Source organism: Typopeltis vanoorti, chromosome 15 (assembly GCF_054136105.1).
Source record: "Typopeltis vanoorti isolate ZY-2024b chromosome 15, IOZ_Tvanoo_1.0, whole genome shotgun sequence".
In the NCBI taxonomy this organism is placed as follows: domain Eukaryota; kingdom Metazoa; phylum Arthropoda; class Arachnida; order Uropygi; family Thelyphonidae; genus Typopeltis; species Typopeltis vanoorti.
Genome location: NC_143563.1, coordinates 106,604,267 through 106,629,089, shown reverse-complemented (window position 1 = coordinate 106,629,089; position 24,823 = coordinate 106,604,267). Strand labels below are relative to the sequence as shown.

The window sequence follows — 24,823 nt, the reverse complement described above, 5'->3', positions numbered from 1 at the left end:
ATCAGATACTTCTTAACTCACTACAAAACACTAGTAAGTTCTTGTCCTTCACATTCTTTGTCTAAGCATTGATCGTAATCACTTACCTTTTATATTTTCAGACTATTCTCTTGGTTCTTAAACTTACATGTGCTTGTTTTGCTCCCCCCCCACATCCCAGGGATCAAGGCCACTGTTTTTTTCTCTTCCTCTCTCTCTCTCAAACTGGGATAGAGAAGATGGCATCCTCAGTTGCAATGACTAAATCCAAAACTCTTGATCCTGACATTGCATGGTATTTACATAAAATGTTTAGACAGATGAATAAAGGGTACATGTACTTTTGGCCATAAAAGTCATCTAAAAGTTTTCTAGTCTTCAACTTATAGTCAACATTTTGCAACATCTTTCTAGTCAACTTTATAAAGCACAGTAACCTTTTATTTAAAGAGTTTAATTTGATAATTGCTTTCGTCCCAATCTACAAGGGAAAAGGAGATGTTCAAGATAGATGCAACTATAGAGGGATCAAGCTGATGTCACACACGTTGAAGATATGGGGAAAAAGTAATTGAAGGAAGGATACGGTGGGAAACAAAAATTGGTGAGGAGCAGTTTGGATTTATGCCAGGAAGAGGGACAAGATGCAATATTTGCGCTAAGGCAATCAATGGAGAAATATAGGAAGATGCAGGCGGAGCTATATATGGTGTTTTATAGACCTGGAAAAGACATACGACAGGGTGGCCAGATAGGAGGTATGGAGGTGTATGAGGAAGAAGGGGGTGTCGGAAAAGTACGTGAGATTGGTGAAGGAGATGTATGAGGGAGTGAAAACTCAGGTCAGGTCTAGTGTCGGCATGACAGAGGGGTTCCCCATTGTCATAGGGCTCCATCATGGATCAGCTCTGAGCCCCTACCTCTTTGATCTGGTCATGGATGTAGTAGTGGAGGACGTCAAGAAGGAGGTGCCATGGAGCATGATGTTTGCCAATGATATTGTTCTCTGCGAATCATTCCGAGAGAAGCTTGAAAAGACCCTGGAAGAGTGGAGAAAGGTATTGGAGGAGAGAGGCATGAAAATTAACCGGGTAAAGACCGAATATATATATATCAACGGGGAGTGACGAGGATATGATCATACGACTCCAGGGTGAAAGGTTAACTTTAGGGAAGAAATTCAAGTACCTCGGGTCAGTCGTCGAGAGGAATGGTGACCTGGATGAGGAAATACAGCACCGAATAACATGCGGCTGGATGAACTGGAGGAAGATGAGTGGGGTCCTGTGTGACAAGAGAGTGAGTTGTAAGATGAAAGGAAAGATGTATAAGATGGTGGCGAGGCCAGCGATGCTCCATGGCGTGGAGACGTGGCCTATAACAAAGGCACAGGAGAGGAAGATGGAGGTCACGGAGATGCGGATGTTGAGATGGATGAGTGGTGTGACAAAGGAGGACAGGATAAGGAATGATTACATCAGAGGGACGATCAAGGTGGGACCGATCGGTAAGAAGGTACAAGAAAGCAGGCTGAGGTGGTTCGGTCATGTAGAGAGAAGGGGTGAGGAGTATGTTGGTAAATGAGTGGAGGTGGCGGGAAGGAGGAAAAGAGGCAGGCCCATACTCAGATGGAAGGATAAGGTGACAGAGGATCTTGGGGAGAAAGGATGGAGTCGGGAAGATGCTCTGGACCAGAGAATCTGGAAGAAGATTAAAGATGGGAACGCCGACCCCGTTTAACATGGGATAAGGCATAGCGAAAGAAGAAGAAGCATACATATGGTCATGTGAAATGAAGATGTGTGAATTTGCTCATTTTATCTTAACTCTAAGTGTTGGGTTAATGGCATGTCATGACCACTTAAATTGGCTTCGTAGAAATCTAGTTAATGTTATGATGGGCAGATAAAATGACCTTAAGGTCATTTTATTTGCATGGTTTGCTTGTGGAGATAGGATTAACTGTAAATTGCATGTATTTTTTGGTGGGTTTGTTTGTTAGGATGAAAACTTTTTGCCAGGTTTTACCTGCTAACTCTGTATGAAACCAGATAACTTGCCTTTAGTTAAAAAGCCCTTATGAGGGCACATCCTAGAATGGAAATTGACCCAGGTTTGTTCAACTAAGTCCTTGATTATAGAGTATAGTGGACTTGCACTATAGCAAACTTGTAAGGTCATGAGAATAGTTTGTTATAATGGATAATTTGTTATAGAATTTCTTTTAGTATAGCATTGTACCTATTCTTATTCAGTTTCAATAAAGTCCTCTGGATGGGAAGAACTTTTATCAGGCTTTTCAGTTGAAGGTGAGTTAGCCAGGCTTGTATGGAGATGACAGGGTTTTATCCCACAGCTAGGTAAACCAATCAGGCAAACACACAATTTATACACAAAATATATATATTTTGGCATTAAGACTAATAAGCACTTTATCCTAAAATTAGGGTTATTGAAACCAGTTTGAATAGGTTATTCAGGAATTAATTGCTAGTAAAGTACCATGGATTATTATTATTTATTATACTATTTTAGTATGGAGTTTTGGTTTGGACTTTTCATTAGTTTTTGATGATGAGCAAATTTGTTATATTGGTATTGGTTAGTCAACTATAGCTGGCCTGGTTGATTTCTTTAAAAAAGAGCAAAAAGTCAGAAATCAAGCCAAGACTTTCACTGGCCTTTGAGCACCTTGTTTCATAAGAAATAACTTGGAGTCATATGCTATGTTCATCACTGATAGTACTCGCATTAAGACAAATGCAATCCAAATGGAAATTAGTTGCATCCCCATTACCCTTTATGCCTATAGCATGTTTACTGTAAGATCATTGTAAAGGCCACTTTTAACAGATGCTAAAAATAAGTAACTGGTTTGAAAGCATATGTTGTTTTTTTTAGTATAATTTTAATAGGAACTGACCTCTTAAATATATACATTCATGGGCAATAAGAATGCCTTCAATATTTTTCACCACTCATTCTTCACAACTTTTCCTTTAAATACTGGAAATATCACCATTGTTATTTTTAAAGACTTTTTTTTTTTTTTTAATCAAACCAGATGTAATGTGAAGTGGTAGCAAGAGAACTTTAAGCTTATTAAGGGAAGGATGTAAAATGCTTCTCTTCTTTGGTACTGAACTCTATTACAATGGTTTAACCTCATGGTATGGTGACTATCTTGACTCGACCACTTGCAAAGGCAAGTATTCTGTGAAACCATTGATATAGGGTTCGTTAAAAGTTTCATCCCTTGCAGGCTGCAACCTATGTTCCATGTGTAAAGTCATACTGCTTTATATCAGTTAATGTAATTGTGAATCAAAGGCATTCACATAGAATTCTTTCATAAAGATATATTATGTTGCTGGAATAGAGGATATTTATATCCAGAGTGTAGAAGTACAACCCTCAAACTAAGCCATGATGCATCTGTAAACAAACAGGATTCATTAGCATCATGTTGTCTCCTCAGCATTTTGATTAATAATAAATTTAGTTTAATCCTTTATCCAAGTGTAAACCAAACAAAGTTTGTGCCTGAAGTATCTTCAGGACTGAGGCAACTCGTGGTAAAAGTAGACCAAGCTCTCATCACTCCTTGTCTCAGTAGCTCCCATAATGCAAAGCACATCTCCTTGCAGACATGTATAATGCTATGCATTCAGGGAAGGGCCACTACCCAGACTGGTTTTGACCTTTATTGAGGTCTCGTCAGTGGGAGCCAGACCCATAAGTGGTGATACTAAGGCAGAAGCAATGGAGAAGTCATATTTACCTATATGAGTTGCCAAAAGGTGTACCACCTTATTATTAAATTACTCTGGATTTAGAGAAAGATGTTGGAAGTTTTTTTTTTCCACTTGGTTAGACTATAATAAATTTAATTTAATCCTTTATCCAAGTGTAAGCTTTTGTTTGGCTTACACTTGGATTAAACTAAATTTATTATAGTCTAACCAAATGGGGGAAAAAAAACTTCCAACAACACTTGGATAAAGGATTAAACTAAATTTATTAAGTCTAACCAAGTGGGAAAAAAAATTCTAAAATTTTGATTAATCTTTTAACATTTTACAAAACAATGTTCTTCTTCTTCACACACAACCAAAACTTATTGTCCTGATGATGCTTTTAAAATTATAATCTTAGTGCTGTTTTTAGCATTTCAATCCTGCAATGTAGATTCGAAGATCCATATCGCTCAGAAGATCCTTCAGCTCTTCTTAGGTTCAGTTAAACAAGTGGAATGGATACACCATGACACTTCTGGACTTTGCTAAGACTTTTGACAGGATACTACATGAAATGCATTTTTCAATGGATAAGGGAATGGATGATTAACATATCAAAAAGTGGTTTGATATGTTAAGTCTTGAGTCACCTTAAGTCTTGAGAAGGATTGGACAGGAGAAATACAACTGTTTGTTGATGATTCAAATATAGTCTGCAAAATCAGGAATGTGACTGACATGCAGTACTTGTAGAATGATTTTAATAGGCTGGAATTGTGGTGTGAAAAAAAACAAAAAAAACTGTCATTCGACGTGATCAAATGGAAAATTATGCACTTTGGTATGATGAGATATGCAATGACATTATGTTGGTAGGATTATGCTAGAAGAAACTGATCAGGCTATGGATTTTAGTTTAGTAGAAAAGAAACTGAAGTTCAGAACCATAATAACAAAGATTGCAAATACAAACTGGTATTGGAAGTATGAAATGTAATCATGAGAACAGATTGAGAATTTGTTGACTGCAGACATCAGATAGAAGAAGAAGAGTGATATAATAGACCTACAAACTTCTGAAAAGGTTATAAGATACCAGTTCATGGAATGTTTCATTTTATAGAGGGGGGGAGAAGATAAGAAAACACATCCATCGAAGTTGAGAATGAATGAATGCAGTCCAGAAAATTCAAAACAGTCCATGATTGGAATTAGAGATTTAGCACTAAGACAGCAACTTGCATGGCTAGGTTAAGAACAGATTTCTAGAAATATATTGTGAGACCATTTTGATTATATACTCATCACCTTCTAGCTTAACTGACAAAAGTCACTGCTTCTTCACTGAGGATGATGTGGGTTCAAATCATACAGGTGTTTATAGTAGTCTGCTCTAGACAAGCTAACATAACTGAGTTTACAAAGCTTACTGTTTTCCAATTCAGTTGTAATTTTATATGGTGATGTTTATTGACGAAGAGAAGACAATTATTCCCATGAACAAATATGTTCATAGGGATGGTTTGCCTGTTTTAAGGAATGAAAAATCCTCCACCACTGCATGAGACTGGCTAACTCACTTTTAGTAGAAGACACCCAATAAAAGTTCCTCACATCATAGACGGGAATCAAAGCCAAGTATTTCTGACCAGAGAGCTTCATTTATACTGACTAAACTATGGGGGCTTACTATAAAACATGATTTTTTTCAAAGAAAAAAAAATCAAAATAGATCATCTATTTTACACGAGAGTTGAAGAAGCTAACCTCTCACAATACAGCCTCCAACCCAGAACCTGATATATTCGTGTGCATGTGTAGTTAAGTTACAAAATCTGTGAAATCATTTGCTGCTTTGATCACAACAGCATATGCTCTACTTTTAGTGTAAAGCAGATCAGGATCAGGTTTAGGATTTTCATATATGTTGCAGCAAGCATGCACAGTATTTATGCAGGTGTTGAAATAACACATCTATATCAATAACATCATATCAAAATTATGATGGTACTGCATCATTTCTGTCAAGTCAAACCATGTAATAAAATAACATACTTCCAGGATATCTTTTTCTACAGTTTACATGTCATCTTTATCATCTCTAATTTCTATTACAGCAACTCTTTCCTCCATTTCTGAGCTTCTTCAACAACAACCTCCAGAATATCTTTCCACCTTCTTGATATTTATTTTCTATGTTCTTACCATTCTAAACAAAAGTCTTCCCATTACTTTTGTTTAGCTAGTTTTACACCGTGTTTTTACATTTGTCTCTGTATTCTCTGAGAGCACAAGCTCACTTATTTGCCAGGAACTTTTGATATGCTTTCTTCTTTTCTTTATCTTCTTGTGTCTACCATGGAGTTCTGATTTTTCTATCCTTGCAGACATCCTCACCACATGTCTTTCTGGCCGAATCAATCAGTGTTTTCTTCAGGGTTTGCCACTGAATCTCCAAGGTTTGGTTCCTGTTCTCAAACTCTTTCATTTTTTTTTTTTTTTTGAGTAATGTTTGTGTATTTTAGTCTACAGTTTACATCTGAGAGCTGCTCAACTTTTATTCTCTTTAAAATTTTCTTATGTTCTTTTCAATATGTAATTCAGTTTTATCCTGCTCAAGACTAAATAGTGATCACTTTCAATTTCATATCCTCTGTACACTCTGGTGTCCTTCACCAGTGAGAAAACATCCCTATCAACAATAATGTAGTTAATGGGACTTTTCTTATTCCTTGCCTCTTATCTCCATGTAAATTTGTGCACATTTTTATGTTGGAACATTCTGTCAGTAATAACCAGTCCGTGTCCTGAGCAGAAGTCCAACAGGTATTTGCCATTGTTATTAGCTTTGCTCTTTCTCCAAATTTTCCCAAAATATTTTTATATGTCTGACAATCATTTCCTACTCTGCTATTTAGATCCCCAACAAGGACCAACTTTTTTTTATTTTATTGTGTCAGTTGCTTTCTCTAAAGCCTTTTCAAAAAATTCTTCCACTTCTATCTTAGCAGAACCTTCTATGAGACCATAGGCACAAATAAGTCTCATTGTCCAGTTCTCCATTCTGATATTTGCCCACATCACTCTACTTGAGACTGCCTGCCACTCAAGAAGATTAGCCTCGTATTTAGTGTTGAATACTATAGCTATTCCTTCTTTTCCTTGTTTGTCATTGCCTGAATATAACATTTTGTATTTATTGCTCAGAAAGATCTCACCAGTTTGTCTTTTTTGTTTCAGGCCCCACTTATTTTGATTTGTTATTTATCTAATTCCTCAGCCAGCTCCAGTTTTTGCCTTTCAGGCTTCTTATGTTGATAGTACCGATCTTGAACTCTGGTGATGTTGAATTAGGGTATGTTTTAAGATTTATTCCAGTTGCTGACTTTTTGCTGTTTGCTCTAGTTTCCTGGCGAAAATAATGAGGGTCTTGTTTAACCGGGCTATGCTCCAGCCGTCATGAAATTCTGTCATGTTGTACCATCATTTTATATTTTGGTTTAAGCCAATAAAGACAATTTGGTTGTCTAAATCCCAAATTGCCAGCCCATCCTCATTCGTTCAGTATCCAGATAGGTACCTTACAGGTTGTACCACGAGAAGGTGAGGATTGGACATTAGGTCAGAAGCCCTGGTCGGATCCCCACATTCCTTTAAAGGCTATGTGGAGATCTCCTCTCAGTTATACGGCTTTGTCCCTTTGGTGTAAAAAGTTGTATTAATAATCTACAGTGTTGCTTTGCAATTAATCCCATGTCTCAAACCAACCTTAAATTTTCTTTTCGGTGAAGATGTATTGATGACGTTTATGGGCTCCGAATGTAGTCAGATCGAAGCTAAATAACTGTCTTCTCTTCGTCAACAAACATCACGATATAAAATTACAATTGAATTGGAAAACAGTAAGCTTTGTAAATTCAGTTATGTTTGCTTGTCTAGAGCAGACTTCTGCAAACATGTATGATTTGAACCACATCATCCTCAGTGAAGAAGCAGTGACTTTTGTCAGTTAAGCTAGAAGGTGATGAGTATGTAATCAAAATGGTCTCACAACATATTTCTAGAAATCTGTTGTTAGCCTACCCATGCAGGTCACTGTCTTTGTGCTAAATGTCTGTCATTAAAAAAAAAAAAAAGTTCGGCATTAACATTCTGAAGAGTAGAGCATTATATTTCTTGTGAGATAATAGCATTAAAGAAAGAAAAAATCAATTAAAAAAAATCAGTTTAAATGAAATTGTTATTTTCTGTTTTTTTTGCAAAAAACACTTGTATACCCTAAGATCAATTATTCATTCTTTTTCTTCTGTCTTTTTGTCTTCTTTATGAGGCATTCTTCAGAGTTTATTGTTATTGGACAGTCACAGATTTCTAAGACTCATCATGAAGACTCAGACTCTCGTGTATCATTCCTCTCATTTACAAATCACTCAGTTCTAACTCTGGCAACCTATTCCAATTATTCACCACTCTCCAAGTGAAAAATCTGGTCCTCATCCTTGCTAACCACTCTCCTAACGCCATTTCCAGTAATGGAAATTGCATTAGGAGAGTGGCCAAGTCTTATAAAAACCTTTTAGTAACATAAACATTTATCATATCCTCTTGTTTTTTTGTTTATCAGCTAATTGTTTTTTCAACCAACAGACCCTCAATGTCATAGGGAATATTCTACAGACTACTCACCTCACCATTTTGGACACTTGCCTCTGGATCCTTTATCCTTTCCACCACTTCATCATCCCCAAGAAACCCAGGTTGACTAGACCTGAGCACAGTAATCCAGATGAGGACTTAGCACATTTTAGAAAGAGGAAAGATAACCAAGTAATCCTGTGAGCTACCTTGGTCACGTTAGCAATATGGCTTCTGAACTTCAGCTCTCTATCTACCAACACCCCAAAATTCCTAGCTTCATCAGTTGCCTTGAAGTACATTTCCATCGATGTGGTAGACTGTAATATTTTTATCCCAAAATGCATAACTTCCCACTTTTCTACATTAAACTGATACCCATTACCTTTTATCTTTTGTTCATACTAGCAGCCTATTTCAATCTTGCAAACTGTCCATTGCCTTGATTAACTATTACTCTACCTGGTTTTTCATCATCAGCAAACATCTGAATAATACCTTCATATTATTTGTGTACAAATTAAACAGTAGTGGTCCATTCACGGAGCCTTGGGAGCACTTTGATAGTCACCTGCTTTCTCCTGGATTCTACTCCATATATTACTTTTTGGTATCTGTCCATCAGTTATCCTCATATCCATATCACCAGGTATATTATCCATTCCTGTTTGTTCCAATGTACATAATAGAATTCCATGTGGTATCCTGTCAAATGGCTTTGCAAAATACAGCAGTATCATCATTTAGCCATTACCTTTATCCAAATCTGCTGTCATTATGTTATAAAACATTAGTAAATTACTAAGGCATAACAATCTTTCACAAAGCCATGCTGCCCCAGAGGATATCATATTCTTATCTACTCATTCCTAAATTCTTTGACCAACTTTTCCTATACTTTTTACCACTACCCTGAGGTACTGATTGGTTTGCAAAGTCTTGTAAAGATTTTACAGTCTTGGAGACGAATATCATTCTTGCAGACTAATATCTTTGCACATTCTCTTAATATGTGAGCTGATATCTCATCTAGTCCCATGACTGTATTTACATTGAGATTCTAAAACATCCTAAGTACTTCCAGATCATCAGCCTCTGTTCTCACATCAGTTCATGTTAACCTTCCATGGTCATCATTCTTCCTTCTGCTCAGCTAATTTCTTCTCATGCTGGTGACCTTTCTTGTTCTGCTTGTACTGTTCATGAGCTATCTGATTGCCTTTCTCTATACCCTCCACAACTTTTTGTAGCTCCTGCACAATGATACTATTTATCCATCTAGTTGCTACTTCATTTATCGTCCTGACCTTGGATGTACTGTCTGATATTGCTCCCTTCAGATACCCCTAGACTATCTCCCATGTTCTGCTAACATTCTTCCCTTGCAGATTCTTATGCCATGGCATTGCTTCATGCTGCCTCCTAAGATTTTAATAATTATCTACCATGTATACTCCTTCTTAACTGAAAATGCCAAATTTTGTAGCCTCCCAAGTAAAGACCGAATGATCACTTTTTTAATCAGACAGTATATCAACTGATCTTCTGATCCTATGACCAATCCAACACTCAACTCCCTCCATTATATGCTGTTTATAAGTAATTATTGCTTAGTACAGGTGTCTTCAACACATGCCCGTGGAGCACTTTGCTGTGGCCCCCAGCCATTTTGAAAAAATAACTACTTAACGTTAAAACGTGATTAAATAAAAATTAATTTCAATTAAGCCCGCAGGCCACTAAGCTATACTGCAGTATTTGGAATTGTAAGATGCTTTCCAGATTCATAAGGAATGCTGTGCATTTGATACTTGACATAAAATCCTATAAAAATAAATATTAAATAGACATGCTTCTTCAACCATCTACCAGCGCCAAGCGGTACTTAAGTACTACTACTAATGTCACAGGTTAGTACTAGCACTTAACTACAGGCTTAAGTACTAGAACGAACTACAGGCTGAAGCAGTAGTTCGTTCAAGTGCCCCTACTATAGTGGGAAAGAAGTTCTTGTTATTACATCTCAAAGTACTTCGTTATTTTCATATCTCACTGAGGATCTCATCCACAGTTAGTCAGTCATGAACGGTGTGATATTCGTGTATAAGCGCACACAGGTTCATTGTGTCAGCCATAGCCTATTGTCGTTTTATATTGCCAGACTTTTTTCATTAGTGTGAGAATAAGGGGATAATAACTGTTACATCGCCATTTTGGATAATTTTTTGGTTCACCTTCCATCACTATGGCGTCTACAAGTAAAAAGCATAAATCAAGTGATTCTTGTCGTGTTTTTAATGAAAAGTGGATCAATTTGTACTTTTTTTGTGCCAATCGACAATAAGCCAGTGTGTTTAATTTGTCGTGAGTCAATGTCAGTATCAAAAGAATATAATATAAAATGACACTATGAAACAAAGTATGCATCCAATTTCGATCGCCTTCAAGGGCGGCTTCATGTGGACAAAGTGAACCGTCTCCAAATTGAGGAGGTGTTTAATAAGGATGTGTTTAAAAAAACCGAGTTTGTCTGGGGCAACTGTAGCACGACGTGTCAAAGAAATTTCCAATGACATTGAAGGAACTTTAAAAAAAACAGTCATCCGAATTTGTCACATTCACTTGCTTTAGATGAGAGCACAGATGTGAAGGATACAGCACAACTGGCTATCTTTGTCTGTGGCATTGATGAACAATTCAATGTGACAGAAGAACTGCTAGTGCTTGTACCTATGAAGGGAACGATGAAAGTCACTGATATTCTTGAAGCTGCCAAGAAAACACTCCAGCGTTTCGACCTCAGCTTAACCAACCTCAAGGGTGTGGTAACTGATGGTGCCCCTACTATAGTGGGAAAGAATGAAGGGTTTGTTGTGCTGCTATGGAAAGAACTGGAAATAGAAGGAAAAGATTTCGTCCATTACCACTGTTTAATCCACCAGGAGAATTTGTGTGCGAAAACTATTGGATTTGAGAATATCATGAAAGTTATTGTGACTGTCGTCAATATTATTAGGGCAAGAGGATTGAATTATCATCAATTCCAAGAGTTTTTGACCCAAGAGCGCGAAGCGGATCACGGCAATGTGGTTTATTATAGTGATGTGCATTGGTTGAGCAGAGGGAAGGTTCTTAAAAGAGTCTTTGACTTAAGGAGCGAAGCCGTTCATGCAAACCAAGGGGAATCCGATTGCGGAATTTAATGATCCAAAGTGGATGACAGACTTTGCCTTTGTGACTGAGATCTATGCATATAAATAACCTAAATATGCGGCTACAATCCAAAGATCAACTGGTGCACACTCTGTTTGATCACATCAAAACTTTTGTGGCCAAGCTCAAACTTTGGGAGGCACAACTTGCAAGAAAAGACTTTACTTCAGCATCTCGCTGAGTCTAACTGTTCGTCTCTTGTTGAAAATGCTACAAAATCAGCCATGTTGCGAAGTGAGTTCAAAGAGAGATTTAGTGATTTTCATAACCAACAGTCTTCTTTAGATTTATTTTCAATGCCATTCAGTGTCAATGCTGCTAAAATGCCAGGCTCAGTACAAATGGAGCTGCTTAAACTCCAAAACAATTATTCTTTGAGAGAAAAATTATTCAATGTGCCCTTGCTTACATTTTACAAAGACTACATTTCTGAGGACGCATTCCCTAATCTTCGCTGCCATGCTTTGAAGATGTGTGCTTTGTTAGGAAGCACATACTTATGTGAGCAGTTCTTCTCCAGAATGAAGCATGTGAAGTTCAAGACAAAAACTCAGATTATGGACCAACATCTCGAGAATACTCTGTGCATAGTGACTTCCAACATTGATGCCAACATTGACAAGCTGGTCAAGGAAAAACGTTGCCCATATTTATTTATTTATTTTTGTTTATTTTTATAGGATTTTATATAAATGCATAGCATTCCTGGTGAATCTGGAAAGCATCTTACAATTCTAAATACCGCAGTATAGCTTAGTGGCCTGCTGGTTTCATTGAAATTTTCTAATGCAGCCTGCACTGTCTGAAAGATTGACTATCCCTGGCTTAGTAGGTGTATAAATTCCATTTCCTTGCATTCTGTGGCTGTAGTTAAAGTCCCCCATAACACTTACTTAACCTATGCTCATTGTGCTAATTTGCTAATGCATTTGTATTCCACATTATCCCTTGCCCCTCTCTGGCCTTTAGGCTGGCAGAGGAGGGGTGGAACCTGTATATTTTGTCAGTTGGCCTTTCTATTACAAAAGATTACCTGACATGTACTGCCATCCAAATGCTTGCCTCCTACTCTTTTTGGATGCAGTTTGGCTGCATCTGCTGTCATCAGCAGTACCCCCCTCCCCCATCCTGTCTTCTCTGTTCTCACTGAAAATACTATATCCCCTCACATTCTCTCCCTAACAACTGCATCATTTGCTGTCAACTAAGCTGACTAATTACAATAACTTTAGACAATAGTGAATGCATTAACTATTGCTGATACTCCTTATTTCTGATACTTCTAGCATTAGTATGTACTGCAGCATCTCCTTAAGACCCAAAGCACCTTTTTAACTTCTGTCTGCCTAATTCGATACTGGTGCTTATAATATTAGATTCTACAATACTTTCTCTCACACACACACACACACACACACTCTTCGGCATCCATCCTAATAGCTTTAGTTTTCCTGATATTGGACTTTCACACTGAGTGAATTAGTGTGTCTAGACACCTCCCACTAAATCCATTTAAGTATAGTCCATCAGCCTTATATAAGTCCTTATGTCTGTCAAATTCAGTCCATAGGGTCTACAAACTCTACGTTCTTACCTTTATATTGATTCATTTGCCCTCCTCAATTTCTCTCTATCAGAACACAGCAGGGAATTTGCATAAGGGAAACAAGATATAGTCATGCTGGCATTAAGTATTCCTCTTGTCATAGAAGTACTGTAAAAAAATTTCTCCTTACCCTCTTTCTGTTGTTTATTATACATTCTTGTTTCTTTCCTCGCATCTCTTGCTTTTTTTCTCTTCTCAGTTCTACCAATCTCTTGACATTGTGGAATACATTGATTGATATATTTAATAGTAATGTTTAGAAACTTGTTGGAAAGAAAACGACTTACTGTCTATATAATATACATTTCAGGTAATGGAGGATGATTTCAAGAAATTTGATTATATATTTGGCATGGATGAAAATAACATTAGGTAAGTCACTTGTAGGTACATCTTTTCTTACATATATGTTTATAATATGTACATATTATTTTGCACAGTTTTCTTATTTTAGGTTCAATTGATGATAATTGCAGGTGAATGTCTGGTTCTGCATTTAAGAGGCTTCTGTATTTTGTTTTGGTACCTGTATAGGCGGAGAATCCTGTTTCACAGAGATATGTAGTTGAGAAAGGCAGCAATACTAATTTTGCTTTCTCAGACAAGATTTTGAATTCATCTTGTAAATGCAGCCAAAACTCCAGTAAACTTCGGTTTTGAAACACGATTTTTAGTTCTCTGTGAGATATCAAATCTATGAGGACCTCGTATTCCACTGAGTTTAAGCCTGGTGGTTTTCTGTTCATGCTGAACACATTCAGTACCCATTTAAAGTCATCAAGCACCTTCTCTTGAGCTGTCGGAAAATAATGTTCAAACGAGTCTTTCAGAGCTTCGAGATGCGACTGAATATTTTTCTGTATTTTTTCTTGAATCTTGATGTTGTTTTCATTCAAGAAGCTTTTTGTAAGAGGGAAGCAATCGATATCATCCTTTTCCACGCACTTCAACCAATACATAAGTTTCCTCTTAAAAGAAGACACTGCCATTTGCATCAAAAACTGTGGCAGTTTTTCCTTGCAATGATAGATTCATTGTGCTAAAAATGTCAGCCAAATACGCCAGTTTGCACACCCAGTCTTCATCATTTAAAAACGTTGCCAATAGAGCGTTATGGTCCATCAAAAATGCTGCTACCTCTGCATGTAGTTCCATCAAATGTGTCAACGCTTTTCCTCGAGACAACCACCTTACTTCAGTGTGCAGCAGGAGGGACTCATGGTGGCTTTCCATATCTTCACACATTAGTTTGAAGAGCCTGCTTTTAAGAGGTTGCGATTTTATATAATTTATTATTTTTATGGCATCTTTCAACACTATCATAAGCTCAGAAGGCATTTTTCTTGAGGCTAGCACGTATCTACGAAGAATGCAATGGCTGCTGCTACATTTCTTTGCCTTATCTTTAATTTTGGTAATGGCTCCAGCATTGTGACCCATCAGTGCATATATCTGCACAGTTTTCCCATGGTATTTCATTTGATGAGAAGAATTCATCCAAAAGATTAAATATTTCACCCCTTGATGTGTCGGTTGGTAGTGGTCTGCAAAGAAGAAGGTCCTCGTAATAGCTTTGTAAGTAAGCATAACGAACAAATACTATTAAAACCGCCAACCCGGCGACGTCAGTCAATTCATCCATTTGTAGTGTGAATTTGGTACACCTGATGCGACTGACAAGTCTCTCTTTCATGTCATCAGCAATATCGCTGATTCATCTAGCACCGTGTTATTTGATAAAGGAATGTTGGAGACTAACTTAACAGCTTTTTCATCAAGCAAACACTTGACAATATCGATTATACAAGGTTTAATAAGAGTCTCTGCAATGGTATGAGCTTTACCAGCTCGAGCTACACGGTAACTTATTAGGTAGGAAACTTCCAGTACTTTTTCATTATTTGTTTTAGCAAATGTTGTCATAGTTTTCTGTGAAGCCAAAATTTTGTTGCACTTCCTCGTAAAAAAAAACCAGATGGATTATTATTATGGGCAACTCCAGGGACTCCTTAGACTCATCGAGGGAGGCCCCAAATCATGTTCATCACAACTATTCAACATTCATACAGTATCTATCATACCTCGTCTTAAACTCATTCACTGTCACAGTACCCACCACAGACTCTGGCAGCCTATTCCACTCATTTACCACACCCAGCTCTAACATCCTTACTAACCACACTCTTGACCAGCTTCCATGGAAGTCCCCTAGTCCTCCCACAACCAGCTCTGTTCTCAAAAATATCTTCTGAATTAATTTTATAGAAACCCTTCAGTAATTTGAATGTCTCAATCATATCTCCCCCTCCTCCGCCTATCAACCAATTTATGCAGCCCACAAATCTTTAACCTGTTCTCATAAGGTTCATTCCACAGACCTGCTATCATCTTGGTCACTCGCCTCTGGATCCTCTCAACCTCCTCCCCATCAAGAAGAAACCTAGGTGACCAAATCTGGGCACAGTAGTCGAGATGGGGTCAATACAGAGGAACAATAACATTCTTGTCTCTGCTTGTCAACGTATTCTTCAGCAACCAAGTGATTTGATGAGCTGATTTGGCCACTTTCGAAATGTACCCCCTAAACTTCAACTCCTTATCCACCAACACTCCCAAATCTCGTGCCTCATCAATTTCCTGGAGTACAGTTCCACTAATGTAGTAAACTACTTCTAATCTTTTCACCCCAAAATGTATAACCTTACATTTTGCCACATTAAATTGACATCCATTCTCCTTAGCCCAGACCTCCAATCTATCCAAGTCATCCTGCAAAATTTTGACATCATCTGCAAACAAATGAACTGTTCCTCTCAGATCCTTTCCTATATCATTAATGAACAAATTAAACAGCAGTGGTCCAAGAACAGATCTTTGTGGCACACCACTAGTCACAGGCCGTCTTGTGGACTCTACTCCTGAATAAACCACTCTCTGATATCTCTCTGTCAACCACCCTCCTATCCATCTCACCAACCCTATATCCATCCCCATATGCTGCATTTTACTGATTAGAATTCCATGTGGTATCCTGTCAAAGGCCTTTGCAAGGTCCAGTAGAATCACTGTAAACCCATTACCCTTATCCAGTTCAGCCGTCACTGTGTTATAATACGTGAGCAAGTTACTGAGGCATGATCCACCCTTCACAAAACCATGCTGTCCCCGATACAGTATCCCATTTTCATCTATCCAATCTTGTATTTTCCTCTTGACTATTTTCTCCAAGACCTTGATAACGATTCCTATTATGCTGATTGGCCAGTAATTTTCAACGGCAGCCTTGGAACCACCTTTATGCAGTGGAACTATTTTCCTCTCTTTCCACCCCCTTGGGACTGACCCAGACCCGAGGCTCAAATTAAACGAAATGGTCAAGGGCACTGACAATTCTTTAGCCGTTTCTCGTACGACACGAGATGGTATACCATCCAATCCCACAGATGTATTGACAGTGAGGTTCTGTAATAGACTATTTACCTCTACTTCATTCATCACAATTCCAGTATAAGCTGTTGGTTCTTCCATTCCTGCAATGTCACCACCTAGATAATATACTCTTGCAAAGTGCTCACTCAGTAATTCCACTATATCGACTGATTCGATTACCTCCCTACCCTCAGCATTTTTTAAAATCATTCTGCCATGAACGTTTTTCCTTTTACTTGCAACATATTGAAAAAGCTGTTTGGAATTATCTTTAGCCTGCATGGCCAATTTTCTTTTATAATCCGCTTTTGCTTTTCTTACCACCCTTATTACCTTTCTGGCCTGAGCTTTATACTGTTCCTGCACCTGCTGGTCACTTTTCTCCTTAAATTCCCTCCACAATTGTTTATTTTTTTGTAGCTCAAGCTTAATAGTGTTATTCATCCATTTAACCCCTACTTGATTTATTATTCGGACTCTTGGTATACAGTCAACCATTGCCTCCTGCAAACACTTCTTAACCACTTCCCATGCACTATCAATATCCAGCCCTTGCAGTTTTACATGCCATGGCACTGAGCCAAGCACACTCCTAACATTGTCATACTTACCAGCCCGGTAATTCCACATGTACCCTGTCTTAATTGTAAATTCCACTCCTTTAGCCACCTCCCAAGTCATGACCTTATGATCACTCTCACCAGTTGGTGGCAACATGGTCATGTTCATTACAGCCACATTCTCAGATGCGATTACTAGGTCAAGCACTCTCTGCCCCTAGTATTTTCCACTACATGCTGTCGCAGATAGTTGTCCCTTAATAACCGCATAAAATCCAATTCCATACTCCCATGTGCCCTCTCCTCCTTCCAGTCAATGTACCATAATTGAAATCACCCATAATAATTACCCTCCTTCCACTCATTTCTTCTATTTGCCTATGCATACTAGGCAAATACTCTGCTAGCCTCTATCTCACACCAAATAGCCTCAAATGTGCTCTTTTCTCTATCCTACAGTTCAACTTCTATACTCCTTGGCTGCAACTCATCAGCTATCATCAATAACACTCCTCCCCCCATTTTATTCTCCCTGTCACTCCTGAACACGCTATACCCGTCACATTCAATCCCACTAGCTTTATCATCTTCTGTCAGCCATGTTTCACTAATACCAACAACAGCTGCTCAACTTTTCATAATGCCTCTCAACACCATGACCCCATAGCTGGGGTCATGGTGTTGAGAGGCATTATGCTTAATGGATGCACTGAGTTACAAGTGCTGGAAAAAGGGACTATGACTAGTGAATGATATACAATGAAGTTCTTCAACATCATATTTGATTGTTCCATGGTGCTGTAGGTGAAGAATTCATTTTTATGGATGACAATGCCACACCACATTGTACACGAGCTGTGGAGATACTTCCAGAGACCAAGGATACTAATAGAATTGAGTCAGCCAGCACACTTCCCAGATCTCAATCCCACAGAACACATTTTGGATGCAATAGGGAGATGCATTGCTGCTCAAAATTCACCTCCCTCCAGAAAACAGACAAGGCCTTATCCTTGCTCTGAAGGAGGAGTGGGCCAGTTTGCTTTAAGAACTCAGGAATCACTTGGTGCTAAGCATGGTATGATGTTGTGAGAGCTGCATCGTAGTTCAGAGCAGATGTATTCCATATTGAAATGTGTCTCTGCATAGTTTTCTGTAAGCACTGTGCATTAATTCCTTAACTACATCCTTAGGAAATTCATAACTTTTGTCAAAAACCATATTACGAAATTCATAACACAATTTTTTGTGTAATATAATTTATTAATATCATCATTATCATCATCAATTTCCTGATATTTACACCCAAGTTATGTTCAGGTTACTCTGACAAGCACTACATGATTAAGAATACATTATTATTAATCTCTCATCAAGCACTCCAATATTGTCATATCTAAATTTCTAAGCCATTTCTGACTGAACCACCTAGACCTTGGTCTTCCTCTGGGGATCTCTTTCCTGCCATCTTGACATCAAACACTTGTTTTTTACTAACCTTTCTTCACTCGTTCTATTTTAAGTGACCATACCACCTTAGATTAGCTCTGCTGACACATTCTTGAATGCTAATAATGTAAAGTTCCTTTCTAATATCTTCATTTTTAACATGATTCTGCAATTGATGCCATTGGTTCACTCCCTTAATTTTCTCAATACCCTCATGTCAGTGGTCTATAATCTTTGATTAAGTGCTTGATTTCTAACCCAACTCTCAGATCCATAACATAAAACTGGTTTTAAACCCTGTCTTGTATATTGCAAGTTTGGTGTTGTGGCTAATTTCTTTTATTCCATATAAATTTATTCAGCTCGCTACCCACTATGCCAGCTTTGCCTATTCTGTTGTCTATTTCCAGATTTAACCTGCCATCTTCACTAAATAGCTGAAATATTTTACTTGTTCTATAGGATCTCCATTCAGAATGTAGCTGAAATTGTCTATGCTCCTGCCTATTTTCATAGTTTTGTTCTTTTTATTGCTGATTTTCATACCAAATTTGTTACAACTGTTATTTAGTTTAGTTAGTGAATCCTGGAGACTTGCACTAGATGAGTGTAGGAGTACATCATCTGCATAAAGCAAAGAGCTAAGGTTCTTCAATTCTAATATCAGGCATGATGCCACTTTCTTTCATAATGTGATCCATATAGATGATAAATAAGAGTGGAGGTAATGTGCATCCTTATCTTACTCCTGATTTTACATCAAACCATCTTCTTTAATTCTAACTGATGACTGACAACGTAAATATAGACTATATATTGCTCTTTATAATATAATAAATTTAGTTTAATCCTTTATCCAAGTGTGAGCAAACAAAGTTTGCACCTGAAAGTATCTTCAGGACTGGGTTAAGGTGGTACACACCAGGGCAACTCGTTGCAAAGGTGGAGCAAGCTACCAACACTCCTATCCTAGTATCTCCTATAATGCAAAACACATCTCCTTGCAGATATGTCTATTGTTATGCATTAAGGGAAGGGCCACTACCCAGACCGGTTTCGACCTTTATTGAGGTCTCTTCAGTGGGAGCCAGGCCCAAGTCGAGATATCAGGCAGAAGCATTTGCAGGTCATCTCCACCTATAGGAATTGCCAATTGGTGTGCCACCCTTTTTTAATAAATTACTCTGGATTTAGAGAAAGATGTTGAAAGTTTATTTTCCACTTGGTTAGAGTATAATAAATTTAGTTTAATCCTTTATCCAAGTGTGAGCAAACAAAGTTTGCGCCTGAAAGTATCTTCAGGACTGGGTTAAGGTGGTACACACCAGGGCAACTCGTTGCAAAGGTGGAGCAAGCTACCAACACTCCTATCCTAGTATCTCCTATAATGCAAAACACATCTCCTTGCGGATATGTCTATTGTTATGCATTAAGGGAAGGGCCACTACCCAGACCTGGCTCCCACTGAAGAGACCTCAATAAAGGTCGAAACCGGTCTGGGTAGTGGCCCTTCCCTTAATGCATAACAATAGACATATCCGCAAGGAGATGTGTTTTGCATTATAGGAGATACTAGGATAGGAGTGTTGGTAGCTTGCTCCACCTTTGCAACGAGTTGCCCTGGTGTGTACCACCTTAACCCAGTCCTGAAGATACTTTCAGGCGCAAACTTTGTTTGCTCACACTTGGATAAAGGATTAAACTAAATTTATTATACTCTAACCAAGTGGAAAATAAACTTTCATGCTCTTTATAATGTTCCATTTATCCCATATAACTGAAGTGTTTTGAAAAGCTTTTCTTTGGGCACCTTGTCATATGCCTCTTCCAGATAGTACAGATCTTTGTCATATTCCCATGATTTCTTAACTAGTCTTAAAGTGAAAATCTGATCTTGACTACTTTTATTTGGCTTGAACCCAGCTTGTTCTTCTCCAAGTTTCTCTTCCACAATCTTTCTCAACCTCTTCTCAAGTATGCTTGCATAAATCTTACCTGAAACATTTAGTAGAGAACTTCCTCTGTAATTCTCACATCCATTCCCTTTTTTTATAGATGGATACTATGAAAGCTCTACTCCACCAATCATAAGGAATTCAAGCCTCTGACCAGGCCCTGTGAGTTATGCAGTGTAGCCACTGCAAAACTTTTATACTTCCATAGTTAAGCATTTCTGGTTGAATAACATCTACTCGCGCTGCCTGTCTACGTTTCAAGTTTTTGATGGCTTTTCTACCTCAAGTATTGATATGTATTCCTGTTGAAAATTTTTTAGTATGGTTCTGTCACTGCTTCGTTTGTTTAACAACCTTTCAAAGTAATTATTTCAGACATTTGGGATATCCTTAACTTAATTTTTCATGTCACCTTTATCATCTTGGATTCCTTTTACAGTACTCTTTCCTCCATTTCTAAGCTTCTTCAATAGCCTCTAGAACATTTTTGCCGCCATCCTGATATTTTCTATATTCTTACCAAACTCTTCCCATGACTTTTGTTTAACTACTTTTCGACACAGCTAATATCTCTTATATTTTTCTCTGTATTCTTTTAGGGTATATGCCAACTTATTTGCTAAGAACTTTTGGTATGCTTTCTTCTTTTCCTGAACTGCTTCTTTAACTTCTTTTGTCTACCATGGTGTTCTCATTTTTCTATCCTTGCAGACAACTTCACCATATAACTCCTTAGCTGAATCAATCAATCAATGTCGCCTTCAGAGTTTGCTGACGAGACCCTAAGGTTTGGTTTTTGTTTTCAATTTGTTTCATTTTTTTCTTCAGTTTTGTTTGTATAGTCAAGTCTACAATTTACTTGTAAAAGCTGCTCAACTTAAGTTCTTTTTAAAACTTTCTTGCATACTCTTCTTTTCAATGTGATATCCATTTTTATCCTGCTTGGTGCTAAGTAATGGTCACTTTCAATTTTAAATCCTCTGTACACTCTTGTATCCTGAACAAGCATGAAGGATACTATCAGCAATGACATAGTTAGTGAGGCTTTTCTTATTTCATGTGTCTTCTCTCCACATGAACTTGTGCACATCATTATGTTGAAACATGTGTTAGTAATGACTAATCAGTGTCCTGAGTAGAAGTCCAGTAAATACTTACCATTATTATTAGCTTTGTCCTTTTCTCCAAATTTTCCCAAAATGTTCCTATATGCCTGGTGGGATTCATTTCCTACTTTACTGTTCAGATATCCAACAAAGACCACTTTTTCCATTTTGTTTATGTCAGCTGCATGTTCTAATGACTCAAAAAATTCCTCCACTTCTTCCATAGAAGAACCTTCTGTTGGACCATAAGCACAAATAAGTTTGTCCTTGTCCCAATTTTGAAGTTTTCCCACATAGCTCTACTTGAAAATGCCTTCCAATCAAGAAGTTTATCTTCATGTTTTGTATTGAATGCTATCTCCTTGATCATTTTTCTTGATCGTTACGGCCCGAAAATAGCATCTTGTACTTATTATTTAGTAAGATCTCACCTGATTTTGTCTACTTTGTCTCTATAATGCCAATTAGTCCATGTAGTACTTTTTCAATTCTTCTGCAAGTTCAAATTCCTCTCCATTTTCTTATATTGATGGTTCCTATCTTCAGTTCTTCTGATGTTAGGTTTATTTTTATTCTATTAGATGTTGAGTTGGAGCTTGTTCCAGTAGCTGACTTTTCACTGGTTCCCTGATGAAAACAGCAGGAACCTTGTTTAACCAAGTGATGCCCCAGCCAGCATGAAATCTCATAATGTTTTACCATCATGTGCATTTGTGGTTTAAGCTAATAGAGAGTACAATTTGGTCAACTAAGTCCAAAATTGCCAGCCCATTCTCATTTGTTCAGTACCTAGGTGAGAAATGGACATTAGGCCAGAAGCTCCAGTCGGTTCTTCGCATTCCTGAAAAGTGATGTGGAGGTCTTCCTATAAATAAACAAACATAACTGGAAGGTCTTCTCCCAGTTATGTTTATTTATTAGTCTACTGGCAATAAATTTGTCCAAATTTGGCTGTAGTCATGAAATTTTTTCATATACAAGTAAAAATGCAGTTCATCTTTAACTTTTTGATACCAGTGTAGTTGCTCAGAAGAAATATATAAAGCTGTATAACTGAGAGAAGACCTCCACATAGCCTTTAAAGGAATGCAGAGAACCGACCAGGGCTTCTGACCTAATGTCCAATCCTCACCTTCTCGTGGTGCACCCTGTTGGGTATCTACTTGGATACTGAAAGGACGAGGATGGGCTGGCAATTTGGGATTTAGCCGACCAAATTGTATTCTTATTGGTTAAACCAAAATAAAAAAATGATGGTACAACATGACAAAATTTCATGCCGGCTGGGGCGTTGCCCGGTTAACCAAGGCCCCCGTTGTTTTCGCCAGGGAACCAGGGCAAACAGCGAAAAGTCAGCTACTGGAACAAATCTGAAAACAAGCCCCAACTCAACATCACCAGAGTTAAAGATCGGTACTATCAACGTAAGAAGCCTGAATGGCAAAGAAATGGAGCTGGCTGAGGAATTAGATAAGTACCAGATCGACATAATAGGGGTGACTGAAACAAAAAAGACCAAAACTGGTGAGATCTTTCTGAGCAATAAATACAAAATGTTATATTCAGGCAATGACAATCAAGGAAAAGAAGGAGTAGCCATAGTATTCAACACAAAATATGAGGCTAATCTTCTTGAATGGCAGTCAGTCTCAAGTAGAGTAATGTGGGCAAATATGAGAATGGGGAACTGGACAATGAGACTTATTTGTGCCTATGGTCCCACAGAAGGTTCTACTAAGGTAGAAGTGGAGGAATTTTTTGAGGCTTTAGAAAAAGCAACAGACACAATGAAAAATGAAAAGTTGGTCCTTGTTGGGGATCTAAATAGCAGAGTAGGAAATGATTGTGAGACATACAAAAATATTTTGGGAAAATTTGGAGAAAAGAGCAAAGCTAATAATAATGGCAAATATTTGTTGGATTTCTGCTCAGGACATGGACTGGTTATTACTAACACCATGTTCCAACATAAAAATGTGCACAAATTCACTTGGAGAGAAGAGGCAAGAAATAAGAAAAGTCTCATTGACTATGTTATTGTTGATAGTGATGTTTTCTTCCTGTTGCAGGACGCCAGAGTGTAAAGAGGATTTGAAATTGGAAGTGATCACTATTTAGTCTTGAGCAGGATAAAATTGAATTTCATATTGAAAAGAATAACATTTAAGAAAGTTTTAAAGCGAATAAAAGTTGAGCAGCTCTCAGATGTGAACTGTAGACTAAAATACACAAAGATTATTGAAGAAAAAATGAAAGAGTTTGAGAACAGGAATCAAACCTTGGAGATTCAGTGGCAAACTCTGAAGTAAACATTGATTGATTCTGCCAGAGAGGCATGTGGTGAGGTTGTCTGTAAGGATAAAAAAAATCAGAACTCCCTGGTGGACACAGGAAGTTAATGAGGCAGTGAAAGAAAAGAAAAAAGTATATCAAAAGTTCCTGTCAAATAAGTCAGCTTGTGCTCTTAGAGAATATAGAGACAAATGCAAGAATGCTAAACACTCTGTAAAACTAGCTAAACAAAAGTCATGGGAGGACTTTGGCAGGAATATAGAAAATAAATATCAAGAAGGTGGCAAAATATTCTGGAGGTTGTTGAAGAAGCTTAAGAATGGAGGAAAGAGTGCCGTAAAAGGAATTAGAGATGATAAATGTGACATGAAAACGGGAGAAAAAGATATCCTTGAAGTATGGAGTAATTACTTTGAAAAACTGCTAAATGAAACAAGCAGTGATGACAGCACAGTGATAAAAAACACTCACCAGTCATGCAGTCAGGAATACATATCCATACTTGAAGTAGAAAAAACCATCAAAGGCTTGAAATATGGAAAGGCAGCAGGAGTAGATGATATTCGACCAGAAATGCTGAAGTATGGTGGTATAAGAGTCTTACAGTGGCTGCACTGTATAGTTCAGAAAGCCTGGACAGAGGGACGAATTCCCGATGATTGGAGTAGAGCTCTCATAGTACCCATATATAAAAAGGGAAATAAAACTGAATGCGAGAATTATAGAGGTATTTCCCTACTGAGTGTTTCTGGCAAGATCTATCAAGTATACTTGAGAAACGGTTGAGAACAATTGTGGAAGAAAAGTTTGGTGAAGAACCAGCTGGATTCAGGCCAAATAGAGGCTGTCAGGATCAGATCTT

The 24,823-nt window shown here is 37.8% G+C and overlaps 1 protein-coding gene across 2 annotated transcripts in view; it reads left to right on the top strand.

Moving 5' to 3' along the window:
- The window catches only part of LOC150099058 (low molecular weight phosphotyrosine protein phosphatase-like), an 80,593-nt gene that overhangs the window by 42,063 nt on the left and 13,707 nt on the right, over window positions 1–24,823 (top strand). For both annotated transcript variants that reach the window (XM_090405702.1, XM_090405703.1), the window contains one exon: window positions 13,481–13,542. In XM_090405702.1, the coding sequence (XP_090261828.1) occupies window positions 13,481–13,542 (62 nt within the window). The remainder of the gene's footprint in view (window positions 1–13,480; window positions 13,543–24,823) is intronic.